This window comes from Littorina saxatilis, linkage group LG9, assembly GCF_037325665.1.
Source record: "Littorina saxatilis isolate snail1 linkage group LG9, US_GU_Lsax_2.0, whole genome shotgun sequence".
NCBI lineage: Eukaryota > Metazoa > Mollusca > Gastropoda > Littorinimorpha > Littorinidae > Littorina > Littorina saxatilis.
The window spans coordinates 16,212,686-16,227,157 of NC_090253.1; the positions used below are offsets into that span (position 1 = coordinate 16,212,686).

At 41.5% G+C, this 14,472-nt stretch overlaps 2 protein-coding genes across 4 annotated transcripts in view; one reads left to right on the top strand and one right to left on the bottom strand.

Annotated features, from left to right (window-relative positions):
• Positions 1-4,354, top strand: part of LOC138975415 (cytochrome P450 3A4-like) — a 29,915-nt gene extending 25,561 nt beyond the window's left edge. The window contains exon 15 of the mRNA XM_070348092.1: positions 2,442-4,354. Within this exon, the coding sequence (XP_070204193.1) occupies positions 2,442-2,522 (81 nt within the window). The 3' untranslated portion in view covers positions 2,523-4,354. The remainder of the gene's footprint in view (positions 1-2,441) is intronic.
• A 4,955-nt stretch (positions 4,355-9,309) lies between these two features.
• Positions 9,310-14,472, bottom strand: part of LOC138975417 (Na(+)/citrate cotransporter-like) — a 48,982-nt gene continuing 43,819 nt past the window's right edge. For all 3 annotated transcript variants that reach the window (XM_070348095.1, XM_070348096.1, XM_070348094.1), the window contains 3 exons: positions 12,713-12,874; positions 11,774-11,911; positions 9,310-10,538 (listed from right to left, as the gene is read on the bottom strand). In XM_070348095.1, the coding sequence (XP_070204196.1) occupies positions 10,335-10,538; positions 11,774-11,911; positions 12,713-12,874 (504 nt within the window). In that variant the 3' untranslated portion in view covers positions 9,310-10,334. The remainder of the gene's footprint in view (positions 10,539-11,773; positions 11,912-12,712; positions 12,875-14,472) is intronic.

The following is a 14,472-nucleotide window of genomic DNA, read 5'->3' on the forward strand; positions in this document are numbered from 1 at the left end:
ACACAGATAATGCAGAGTACAACATATTTGAATATCAGCACTGCGGAAGATGTTTTCACTGTTTTTGTTGTTGTTCGGATCACTTTTAAAACAGACCCCCCACCCCACACCCCCCCCCCCCCAATCACACAAAAATCCGCAGAAACAAATAGCTCAAATTTTAACAATATACCCGAATCCACCTCCCCCACCCCACTCCCATATTATCTATATATATATACGACTTGTGTCTGTGTGTGTGTTTGTGTATCTGTGTATTTGTGTATTTGTGTGTTTGTGTATGTGTGTATTCGCCATGCACGGCCAAAGTTCTCGATGGATCTGCTTCAAATTTGGTGGGCATATTCAGGTAGACCCGGGACACGACACAACCTGGTCGATATTTCAACACGTGCTCTCAGCGCGCAGCGCGGAACCGATTTTGGTTCCACCTCAGCTATTTTGGTTCCACCTCAGCTACCCGGGCCCCCATACCGACACACCAAAGCCAAAGTTCTCGGTGGATCTTTTTCAAATTTGGACACCGTATTCAGCTACACCCCGGACACAATATCATCGATGAGATATTTCAACACGTGCTCTCAGCGCGCAGCGCTGAAATGATTTTGGTTTTTGTGTTCATTTCACCATTATAAGTAACTCTAGGTGCAGTACGTGGCACAAGCCACCAAAAACTGTATAACGAATCGGGTTTTGTGCCCCTGAAAGAAAGGCGACGTCGTCATAAACTTTTGCTGTATTATAAAATTGTAAATCGTTTAACCCCAGAATATTTATATTCCAAACTGCCGGTCCTGGTTTCCGATGTAAATCCTTACCACAGACGACGCCCTCTTGAACGTAAGTTTCCATTGTGCAGAAGTGAGTTATATAAATCTTCATTTTTTCCTTCAACGACAGCTTTGTGGAATAATCTTCCAGAAAATATACAACAAACGCAGTCAGTTGGTGAATTTAAAAGGTATTTGACCGATGGAGATGTTGTTGTTCCACCGTATTATTATTTAGGCAACCGCCAGGGACAGGTACTTCACAGCAGGTTGAGATTAAACATGAGCGATTTGCAACAAGACTTAGTTAACCGACACCTCTCTGATAATTTAGAATGTACGTGTGGAGCATGCCCGGAAGATTCTGAACATTTCTTTTTACACTGTCCAAAATTTAAAGAACATAGAACCATTTTATTCAATAGTCTGCCAACACACGTTCTGGACTGCAAAACACTCTTGTTTGGAAATACTGATTTAACTATATCTTTGAACACGAAAATATTCTCTGTTGTACAAGACTATGTTATGTTAACTAATCGCTTCGGCTGATATTATATTAACTGTGCAATTGATGTAGCCAGGCATTCTCTCCCTCCCTCTCTCTCTCTCCCTCTCCCTCTCTCTCTCTCTCTCTCTCTCTCTCTCTCTCTCTCTCTCTCTCTCTCTCTTTACCCTATTTGTATAAAATATAATTAAAGATTATCAAGATAAGTGTTGAAGCTATCACTTGTTCGCCATGTTTTGCTATCTGAATGTGTATTGATTATAAGTTCAAGAACGTGTCCATAAGCAATCTGCTTGTTAACGTTCTCAATGTTGTTATTGTTTGAAACGTGTGTATGAGAATTTGAATAAACACGCTTAAACCATAAGTAACTCTTCCTTATCTTCTCATCTTCTCCAGGTTTTCAGCGTTTACCTCCCTTCCTTCGTATGGTGCACTAATATAGTGTGAGTGGAGCGTCTTCGGATATTCCCGGCGTTCTGTTACTGTTACTGTTACTATTTTTAGAAGGTCAACGCAGTGTCCAGAACGTAAATTGGACCCGTAAATTATCCTCACTGTCAAAGTGCAAAGGTCGAATCAATTTATAGCCACGCGAAAAATACACTGTCATCTATCTCTCTATAGATACGGCTTCTCTGTGGGTTTTTGTGTGTGTGTGTGTGTGTGTGTCTCTATGTGAGCAACACCTGTGCATTGTTCAGTTCTGTTTGTGATGTGGTCTGGCGGCTTTTGTGTAATTTTATGTACTGGCCTTCGTTTGAGAAGCTCTAACTTGCTCAGTCCTGTTTGAGTGGAGTTCGCCTCCAAAGGTGATTAACACGGTTACATTCGTCGACAAGGATGGGACTCGATATGGTCAGGAATGGCATTATGGCCACTGAATCATTTTCGTGCTGTTCCCATTCCACGAATCTGGGAGGGACCTAAGCTTGGCGAGCTTGGCGGGTCCATTGTTCGGACCCGGCGAAGCCGGCGTACGGCTCTAAGTACTTCTTCCCGGCGAAGCCGGCTACCCGGCGAAGCGGGTATTCATTCTAGTATGATATATCTACATTTCCCTATGTTATACCCCGATACAATAATTCTTTCTTTTCAAGCATTCTCCTCTTGGATTATTTCTTTCCATACATGACCTTACTGTTGTATCTCTGTCTACACAGTATCCCCCGGTGGTTGAGATGCCTCAGACCAGAATGGTGGCCAAGGATGGACTGTGGGTCAATTTCAAACCGCGTGAATAATTAACCGGACATCCGACCAATAGCAGGGCTGATACGATCACGTGTGATGTTTCCTGCACAGCCATTGGATGTAATGACAGCGGATACTACAGCACGTGATTGTCACCTGCACAGCCATTGGATGTGATGTCCTCTGGACCAATTAGATTCCACACTCAATAACCTGTGACTTTTCTGCGAACAAAATGTTGATGTTTTGATTATGGATGCCTTGGGTAGCAAATTATCCTCGGTACGACATTGTGTGTGAAGCATTATAACAGGCTTTGATCTTAGTGTTGTAGCATGAGTCTGCGGAGCATGCTTGTTTTAGGAGTACTGATATTCTATTTATATACTGACTGGGAAAAGGAATAGCAAACTCGTTCTTTTAGTAGATGCTGTACTGAACATTTCTACTGTATTACGTTTGAAGGGTGACGTCCATACAAAGCCAAGAACTCACGCGTAAGACATATATAGAGAATAGTATATGGCTTGCTGTATGATGCCAGGTTTTTTAATATTGAAATGCGAACGAAAGCTTATCTCATTTCAAGAATTACCGGGACGGTTGGCCTAGTGGTAAGGCGTCCGCCCCGTGATCGGGATGTCGTGGGTTCGAACCCCGGCCGGGTCATATACATAAGACTTTAAAATTGGCAATCTAGTGGCTGCTCCGCCTGGCGTCTGGCATTATGGGGTTTGTGCTAGGACTGGTTGGTCCGGTGTCAGAATAATGTGACTGGGTGAGACATGAAGCCTGTGCTGCGACTTCTGTCTTGTGTGTGGCGCACGTTATATGTCAAAGCAGCACCGCCCTGATATGGCCCTTCGTGGGTCGGCTGGGCGTTAAGCAAACAAACAAACAAACAAATGTCAAGAATTCACACACGTTTAATAACAGGGCTTAGTAATCAAATTGCCAAAGTTTCTCTCACGGACGTAAGATAAAGATGCACTGGTAATGTTGTCTCGTGTCTCGTGTTCACGACGTGAATTGGTATCCATTTTGTTCAAGTTTTACGACTTTGTCATCACCGACAAATGCCGCATTATTATTTGATGTAAATTTCTTGGAATGGTGACATGTACTTCTGGTTTGAAATCCAAACAGGAGTTGATCTGACCAAGAATGTATATTTTTCTGTAAAACTGCCCTTTGATGTTTTCCACTCAGGAAATGGTGTGATACTGTTCCTTTGTAATTGATGTTTTACTTCCATACTGCAGTTTTACTCTTCGCTGTGGAAAACCTGGTAACCGGGCGAAAATTCGGGTGGCCAGATCAAATTCTTTGTTTAAGCCTTTTCTTCACTCGATCGTTTCCGAAATTATTTTGTAAATATGCGTAAGCAAAAAGAAAAAGAAAAAAAGAAAAGGATCACCCGTTTGCCGGTATTTCTCCCAGTAAGGTAACATATTGTACTACGTTGCAAGCCCCTGGAGCAAATTTTTGATTAGTGCTTTTGTGAACAACATTGGGTGTGCACGTTAAAGATCCCACGATTGACAAAAGGGTCTTTCCTGGCAAAATTGCTTAGGCACAGTTAATAATTGTCTACCTATACCCGTGTGACTTGGAATAAGGCCGTGAAAGGTAAATATGCGCCGAAATGGCTGCAATCTACTGGCCGTATAAAATTTCATCTCACACGGCATCACTGCAGAGCGCCTAGAACTGTACCCACGGAATATGCGCGATATAAGCCTCATTGATTGATTGATTGATTGAACAAGAAACCATTGACAAGTGGCTCTATCCCATCTCCCCCCTTTCTCCGTCGCGATATAACCTTGAATGGTTGAAAACGACGTTAAACACCAAATAAAGAAGAAAAGAATGTTCTCAAGCGGTGAGTGTTTAAATGAAAGGGTGTTTGTAGTGCGTGTGAAAGCCTAACAGTATTTGTGATGGTTTACGGGAGGCTTACTGTGCCTTTAAATGATACCCTTCTTCTCGGGTAAAACAACTTCTTTTTTTATATTTAGTCAAGTTTTGACTAAATATTTTAACATCGAGGGGGAATCGAAACGAGGGTCGTGGTGTATGTGCGTGTGTGTGTGTGTCTGTGTGTCTGTGTGTGTGTGTGTGTGTGTGTAGAGCGATTCAAACTAAACTACTGGACCGATCTTTATGAAATTTGACGTGAGAGTTCCTGGGTATGAAATCCCCGAACGTTTTTTTCATTTTTTTGATAAATGTCTTTGATGACGTCATATCCGGCTTTTCGTGAAAGTTGAGGCGGCACTGTCACGCCCTCATTTTTCAACCAAATTGGTTGAAATTTTGGTCAAGTAATCTTCGACGAAGCCCGGATTTCGGTATTGCATTTCAGCTTGGTGGCTTAAAAACTAATTAATGACTTTGGTCATTAAAAATCTGAAAATTGTAAAAAAAAATAAAAATTTATAAAACGATCCAAATTTACGTTTATCTTATTCTCCATTATTTGCTGATTCCAAAAACATATAAATATGTTATATTCGGATTAAAAACAAGCTCTGAAAATTAAATATATAAAAATTATTATCAAAATTAAATTGTCCAAATCAATTTAAAAACACTTTCATCTTATTCCTTGTCGGTTCCTGATTCCAAAAACATATAGATATGATATGTTTGGATTAAAAACACGCTCAGAAAGTTAAAACAAAGAGAGGTACAGAAAAGCGTGCTATCCTTAGCGCAACTACTACCCCGCTCTTCTTGTCAATTTCACTGCCTTTGCCATGAGCTGTGGACTGACGATGCTACGAGTATACGGTCTTGCTGAAAAATGGCATTGCGTTCAGTTTCATTCTGTGAGTTCGACAGCTACTTGACTAAATATTGTATTTTCGCCTTACGCGACTTGTCTTTCTTTTTGTTTTACATATTTCACTGGCAGAGAGATTAGAGCATATTTTTTCATCGTTATCTCTTTTACTTTTTCATAAATCGTGTCCATCGCGGTGAAGGTGAAGTGAGTCGTGATCGCTTGTAAACGTGTCACTTTGACACCGCTTTGACACGCTAAAATAATCGTAAAAAGGAACACACGTATAGACGTAGTCTCAAAATCAAACAAAGTATAAAAAGAGAAACGGGAGAAAAAGAAAGAAAGACAAGGATCATCGATCATCGAGATCCTTTATAGGTTAAAAGCTCAGGTCTCTTTGTTTTTGGATTCATTTTAACAATAGTTTGCTTCGTTGTTTCTGTGTTTGTACCTGCTTTGTTTCCAGTTGTATTGCGGCAGTTAGTTAACGCAGCATAACAAAGTTAATTCAGCACCTCGCGGAAGGCTTTCAACTATACCATCACTTCCAGTCAAAAGTCGGGTCACGATGACCCAGTGACACTTACTGATCACTTGTTCTAATTACGGGTCGTGATCAAAAGTTTGCGTCACCTGAACTATCACACGTTGAAGCCTCAGTCAAGATGAAGACAAACATACAAGAATGTGTCTGTCCACACACACACGTACACACACACACGTACACACACACACGCACAAACAACACACGCACACGCACGCACGCGCAAACAACACACGCATGCACACACACACACACACACACACACACGCACAAACAACACACACACACACACGTACACACACACGCACACACACAAACAACACACACACGCACGCACGCGCAAACAACACACACACTCACACACACGCGCAAACAACACACGCGCACACGCACACACACGTACACACACATACACACACACACACAGTTACCATAGACAAAACCCAATAAACTGTGTTGTTTATTATTAATTACATTGCAGTTATTCATACTGTCGAACTCATCCAATTAATATTGATGACAAAGCATTTTTTCAAGAGTGTTAGACATAAACATTACATCTTCAATAATGCATCAAGATCAAGGTGTCTGGTAAAGGAATATAATTATAATCATTCAAAACGCAAATTGCTCAACTCGAAACGAAAAACGTAGTTGAACACAGACCCCCAAACTTCGTATCTATTTTTTCCGTCAGTTGTTTCAGAATACATTCTCGCCTGAATTCGAAGTATAAATTGTAATCATATCGTCGCCAGAAATGCGAGGAATCTGTGACGATTTTCTTCCGAAACATTATTTCATTCAGACTAATCTGACATTATTCGATTTACTTTTCACAATTGAATTATGGTCATTATCTTTTTTTCTAATCTGCGCTATGTAAATAGAGGAAAGTGAATATTGTGAGATGGTTTTCTTAAATGTAGATAACTTTAAAAAGAACTAAACAAAAGCAAGTGTTGAGGCTGCGTAAAAGTTGACAAACGCTGTCGTGTTACTTTGAAAACATTATTTCAAAATCATGTAATCACGTTTTGCTTCACTCTTCCAACATTGTTAAATACTGTACATCGATTTTTCTTTCGCGTATCAAATGCAGAAGGAAGTGTTTTGAAGACAGAGAGAACTGGTATATACAGCTGCATATACACATGCAGTTACTGACACATCATTTTGAAATACTTCCTTTTTGTAACAAAGTCTCTATAGCTCTGAACAGACAGACAGACAGACAGACAGACAGACAAGTAAAACATGCACACACACAGACTCAGACACACACATACGCGCGCGCGCACACACTCAAACAGTAACATACACACGGATATTTTCTTAACACGCGTGCGCGAGCACACAAACATACACACAGTCACACATAATGTAAACACAAACACAAACACAGCAAGCATGCTTACATAGCAACCTTCATGAAAAACAGATTTTGTTTAGGGAATTTAACCTGCAGTGTAGTGTGTGTGTGTGTGTGTGTGTGTGTGTGTGTGTGTGTGTGTGTGTGTGTGTGTGTGTGTGTAACACAGTCTCTATACACACACACACACACGTGCGTACGTGCGTATGTGCGGGTTCCCGTGCGCATGTGTGCATGTGACTGTGTTTTTGTAAGTTGATGTATGCATGCCCCCGTGCGCTCGTGTGTCCGTCCGTGTGTGTGTCTTTGTGCGTGTCTAAGCATGTGAGTTTTGTGAGTGCGCAGGTGTTTAGATCTTGCGTATCACCAATGAATCACTTAAAACCGGAGAAAAAACCCACCACAATATTGGTTTTCGTCACAGTCACACAAAATTGGCTATCAAACATCGCGACAGGAAACAAAATGTCACACAATCCTGTCAATCCGAGGAAAGCATAACACCATTATAAAATTGCGTTATAATGCTGATGGTAACGTCAATATACAACATGATATTTAACACTGCTTTAGTTTGCAGATGATGCAACTCAAAATCGTAAGCGCAAGAACTTTGTTTTCTCACTCACAAAATGGCAAACAAATCAAGGATTTTCATTGTTAATATTCAGTAGGGATCTAGCAGAAAAAATGCCACTCAAGTTTTCTGCTACTCGAATGAGATCATCCATGGCAACATGATCCATGGATACAAACACTGACAACTTTGAGTCATGGAAAGGCCTGAAGGCTGCGTTAAAACGTAACATAACAAAGTTAATTTTTGGCAAATCAAACATCAGCACAGTAAATAAAAACACATGGTTAAATCATAGAATTCCTACAGCGTCGAGGAAGGCTTACATTTCTTGTCATATTATGAACTTGTTCTACTTCTGCGTTCATGGGCTACAAATCCCATGTACAGTTGTAGGCACGAATCGAGATTTACCTATATGGCCGTTTCCCCCCGCCACTGAGGCAGTCATACTTCGATCCCGGAGGATGCATGCTTGGTGTTTTCGTGTGTCTATAACCCGCCGAACTCTGACATGGATTATATGATCTTTTTCGTGCGCACTTCGGCTTGTGCTTGCGTGTACACACGAAGGGGGATAAGGCACTAGCAGGTCTGCAAATAAGTTGACCTGGGAGATGGGACAAGTTTCCACCTTAACCTGGCCCACCAGGCGCGGCCGGGGTTCGAACACTGAACCTTCCACGCGGAAGGCCGACGTCCTAAGGGGCGAATAACACCTGTGCAGAGTCAGCGGCAGATTATTGAGGTAATTCTTTTCAGTTTTTCCCAGCCCGCTACACGTTGCGTGAAAATAAAACAGGCCAAGTACTCGTCAAAATCCCTATCGCAGCATGCAGCGCCGCTGACTCTGCGCACTGAGGTACATGTATAATTTGCCCCTTAGGGGCTCCGCTCACATATGTAACTTCAGCAGGGCCGACGACGCACTGCAGATTATCCCAGCCCGCTATACGTTGAATGAAAGGAAAACAGGCCAAGTACTCGTCATAATCCCTATCGCGGCATAAATAATAGGCAGTGCGTCGTCTGTGCTGCTGAAACTGCTCAAGTGTAATTTGCCCCTAACCACTATGCTATGCGCACGTCTGTCTCCACACATCTGTCCAGGCTCCTTCATTGGAGAAGAACAATGATATTTCTGCCGTTTTACAAGGGAAGGCATGTTGAACACAAAACGTCATTCTCACAATGCACACTTTGGGGCCAACATCACAGGCGCGACAGATGTAGCTCTGTTTTTTTCGTGCCTGTAATACAGCCGGTGTCTAAATTCATCTCTGTGGCCTTCTTCTTTTGCAAAGCTTCGGGCTCTGGAGACGGATGTTCGGCTTTAAACATTCCATTGTCAACTAGCCTTGAAAAAACACAGAGGCAGATCAGGACTAAGACCTGATTATTAGACAAAGTAAACACAAAATGTTGGAGAGTTTTTCCCCCTCAGTGTTAGTCTTTCTTCTTTTTCCCAAAGCTTTCTTTCTTTCTTTATTTGGTGTTTAACGTCGTTTTCAACCGTCCAAGGTTATATCGCGACGGGGAAGGGGGGGGGGGGGATGGGATAGAGCCACTTGTTAATTGTTTCTTGTTCACAAAAGCACTAATCAAAAAATTGCTCCAGGGGCTTGCAACGTAGTACAATATATGACCTTACTGGGAGAATGCAAGTTTCCAGTACAAAGGACTTAACATTTCTTACATACTGCTTGACTAAAATCTTTACAAACATTGACTATATTCTATACAAGAAACACTTAACAAGGGTAAAAGGAGAAACAGAATCCCTTAGTCGCCTCTTACGACATGCTGGGGAGCATCGGGTAAATTCTTCCCTCTAACCCGCGGGGGGGGGGGGGGGGGGGGGGGTGTTCCCAAAGCGATAAGTTATGCACAATACGAACACGTAATGCACACAGCAACATCAGCAATGATTATAAGTTATTTGAATTTTGGACCAAAATATGACATTTGAAACAGATCTCGACAGTGTGCGTTCACCTTGACTGCTAGCGCGGTCTCGGAGTACACTGACTGTCGTGATATGTGTTAAATTTCATATTGTGTTCAAATATACAAATAAAATGGATGTATCAATCCATGTGTTAAATTTCACATTGTGTTCAAAAATACAAATAAAATGGATGTATCCATGTGTTAAATTTCATATTGTGTTCAAAAATACAAATAAAATGGATGTATCAATCCATGTGTTAAATTTCATATTGTGTTCAAAAATACAAATAAAATGGATGTATCAATCCGTGTGTTAAATTTCATATTGTGTTCAAAAATACAAATTAAATGTATGTATCAATCCATTTTAGTTGGAATTCCTTTTATTTTGTACTACTGAACCCAAACACACATGCACTCTTTTGTAGTCTGGGCAAGGCGCCTAAACATTTGTTTTAGTCGGCCTCTGACGTCACATGGCTCAAAGAAGAAGAAAAAAACCCGAACGTTCAATCGATTCATTGCATATTGTTTTTTTCTTGCCCCTGGAACCTTGGGGATAATGCAAGACAGCAATTTCAGCAAATGACACAAGTGAAAATCCCAGAGTTCAATAACAATCCGTTCCTCAGGGCACACCGGTATTGTTCATCGCCGTCACTCCCGCCAAACCGGGAAAGACGATGTCGGTGATATTGAAAACGGAAACGGAAGCGTTCGCCCAGAAGGCCTCGGGAAGGACAAAGAGGTCAAAGGTCGAGGCCGCATACGTGTTGCAGGCAACGTTCAGAGCGATCAGGGCGAAGATGTTCATCGGCAAGCCTACAAGCACCTGGAACAAAAAGACATACATCATGCAGAGAAAATAATGTGTTGGTATTGGTATCATATCGTCCTGTGAGGTTATCAACATGGACATGTGGGTTGCTCTCTTATTGGGGAAAGCGAGCTGCCATACACTAGGGCGCTACCATAGCAACAACTGGTTTCAAGGCAGCGCCGCTATCGACTGAGCCATCTCCCCTCCAGTGCGTATACTGGGAAATAGACTAAGACGTTTTGGAAACTGATAAATCTGTCGGGATTCTATCGGTTGTAAAAGAGTGAAATATACTTTTGCTTTTATTGAGGCACACTTTCTGAAGTGACAGTAAAGGCATGCCGCTAGCGAGGGGTGTGCCTGAGGCACACGGACAAGGAGCACGTGGGGAAAGTTTGCCTCACTAAAAGCAAGAGTATTCACTCTTTCACAACCCATATAAACCCGACAGAGTTATTTCCGGTCTTTTGCTTTAATATCGATATAATATGATAACATACGAACATTTCAATGGCTATTTTCATGTTTTAATAGACATGTAAATTTGTCTCTTAGCCCCACATTGCCTCATTGCGGGGGGGGCAGCCATAACGGTTAAAATTGAAATGCATACACACAAGCACATCATGACCCCACACACACAGACCTACATATATCCCTCCGTTCCCTCCCTACACACACATACACACACACACACACACACACACACACACACACACACACACACACACACACACAACCCCCCGCGGGATAGGGGGAAGAATTTACCCGATGCTCCCCAGCATGTCGTAAGAGGCGACTAAGGGATTATGTTTCTCCTTTTACCCTTGTTAAGTGTTTCTTGTATAGAATATAGTCAATGTTTGTAAAGATTTTAGTCAAGCAGTATGTAAGAAATGTTAAGTCCTTTGTACTGGAAACTTGCATTCTCCCAGTAAGGTAATATATTGTACCACGTTGCAAACCCCTGGAGCAATTTTTTGATAAGTGCTTTTGTGAACAAGAAACAATTAACAAGTGGCTCTATCTCATTCCCCCCCTTTCCCCGTCACGATATAACCTTGAACGGTTGAAAACGACGTTAAACACCAAATAAAGAAAAAGAAACACACACACACACACACACACACACACACACACACACACACACACACACACACACACACACACACACACACACACACACACACACAAACACACTCGAGATCACACTAAAAAAACAAAATAATTACAAACATTCCACTCACCATGTCACGAACTCTGAGGTAGCCCGAGGCAAAGACGATGGCGTTAGGGGGCGTCGCCACGGGCAACAGGAAGGCAAGAGAAGCCGCGATAGTGCAGGGGATCATGAAGTACAGAGGGTTCACTCCTAACTGCACAGCCTGCAAAATGAACAAATGTACATTTGTTATTTTTTTAGCTGTAGGAATTTGTAATCTTCATTTGTTTGTCTGTTTTTGGTCATTTTTCCGTTATCTTATGAACCCCCACCTCCGAAATCGGATTGTATTTGACCAAATGGCGGTGTAAAAACGGTCATACACGTAAAAACCCAATCGTGCAAAAACACGAGAGCACACGGGAATTTCAGCCAATGAACGCACACGAAGAAGAAGAAGATTATTTTTGTAGCAGACTTACATTTCCAACATGACTGGACAAAGAAATGGCAGTCGTACTGTCATTAATTAATTATCATCCCACATATCACCAAGTGTGTCAACGTCGACACTACAACTCAACTAAAGATTGTTGGGGCAACATGGGAGTAAATATACTTGCAAAGTTTGGTCGCATTTAGCACTGAAACCCTCGATTTTTTATGGCTAAAGTTCGTTTGTCATACAAACCTTAACCTCTTTGAAATTGATTGTAGCTTAGTTACAATTAGTCGTTACCATCACCCTGTTCTCATATGCTATATATTGTCATGCTCATAACAACTCCCTCTCCTTCACACATGCACACACAAAGAGAGCATCGATTCGCGCTCCTCAAAAACACACACACACACACACACACACACACACACACACACACACACACACACACACACACACACACATACACACACACACCACCACCACCACGACCACAACAACAACCACCATTCCCAGATACCATCTCTCTCTCCGCTCCCCCCCCCCTTTCCCATCCACCCCCATCCCCCCCATCATACTAACCAACTCCCCCACAATAGGCACAAAGAGCGTTGTGGTGGCGGCGTTGCTGGTGACCTCTGTGGCGAGGGCGATGAACAGCGACAACAGCATTGCGATGACCCAGGACGACAGACTGCCCAGCCCCTCAAGATGACCACTCACCCACGTGGACAGTCCGGAGATCTGCAACAAAAACAGGCGATGTTCGGAAATAACTCAAACCTTGCAGATAATCAGCTTCAGGTCAAAGATAACGCCTGTACAATGGACAAACGCCGGAATTTATTCTTCTTCTTCTTCTTCTTCTTCTTCTTCTTTCATGGGCTGAGACTCCCACGTTCACTCATGTTTTTTTTTGGACGAGTGGATATTTACGTGTTTGAACGTTTTTACCCCGCCATCCAGCTAGGCAGCGTACGCCGATTTCGGGGGAAACGCCGGAATTAACTCTGTATTGGTTGTGAAAGAGTGAAACGGAGTCAAACTTTCCCACGTGGCATTATAGGCCAGTCACTACACTAGCGAGGGCTAATTGTGTGTAAAACCTGAACTCAAGGAGCACGTATGGAAGGCTTGCCTCACTAAAAAGCAAGAGTATTCACTCTTTCACAACCGATACAAACCCAACAGAGTTATTTCACAACCGATACAAACCTAACAGAGTTATTTCCGTTGGTCTTCCATTACACAGGCGTTATTTGGGTTTTAAGTTGATTATCTGCAACATGTAATTGTGGTGTCGATGATGACAACAACGACGACCTCCCCCTCTTCCTCCTGCTAGCTTTTTCCTGTTCTTTTTGGTTTGCTTCAACTATGCTGTTTACCTAGATAGTTCCATAGTTTATAAGTAATGTTTGTCCGACATCATATTTTTGTTAATTTGTAACTACGTAGGGCGCGTAATATAAGCGTTCGCTTGAGTTCGTGTCCCTATTGTTTATCGTTGTATTGTTGTACCATGTTTGATTTAATAAAACATTGTTTAAACCAACAACGACGACGACTATAATGAAATGAATAAAGATGGTGACCATGACAATGTTAGATAAAGAGCATTATATTGATGATTATGAAGATGAGAATGATGACAACGACTACTATAATGATATTAATAAAGATAGGGATCATGACAATGATCGACAAAGAGTACAATTTTGATGACTATGACTATCATTATGATGAATCAATACGATAGAGTTACTGATCTTCTACCCAACGGTCGTTTAAGGGCAGGAGCTACCTTCAAATACACCTTTTTTTCTCTTCCAAGTCATTTGACCACAACATTCATAAAACAGAACTGTTTGTGTTCAAATGACTGTGGTGTGCATTTGCTTCAATGTATGTAGAATAATAGTATATGATCAAAACCTAAATTTGCTCTTAGATTGATTAAGTAAAAATCATTAAATGAAAACAAATAATTATTATGGATGACAAGATAATTTCAAAACTATTCATTAGAATGATTTGGGATTTTGCGGAAATGTATAAGACATACTAATAGATGTTTTGTTGGAAAGGATTAGCTCCAGGAAGGACAGTGAAAGAGATACCCATTTTCGATATTTTGAGACATTTTGTACCAACAAAGTCAACATTTAGAAAAACAATATGTAAACGTTGTTCGAACAAATCAAAGATAAACATCTTACACACTTGAAAGCCAATTTTAGTTCAAATATGGGGAGTAGTTTTGAAATTAGACTGTCATCCATGAAGTAACATGATTCCATTCGTCGCTTTTCTGATTTTGTATTTAATAATTTTTGCAAAGT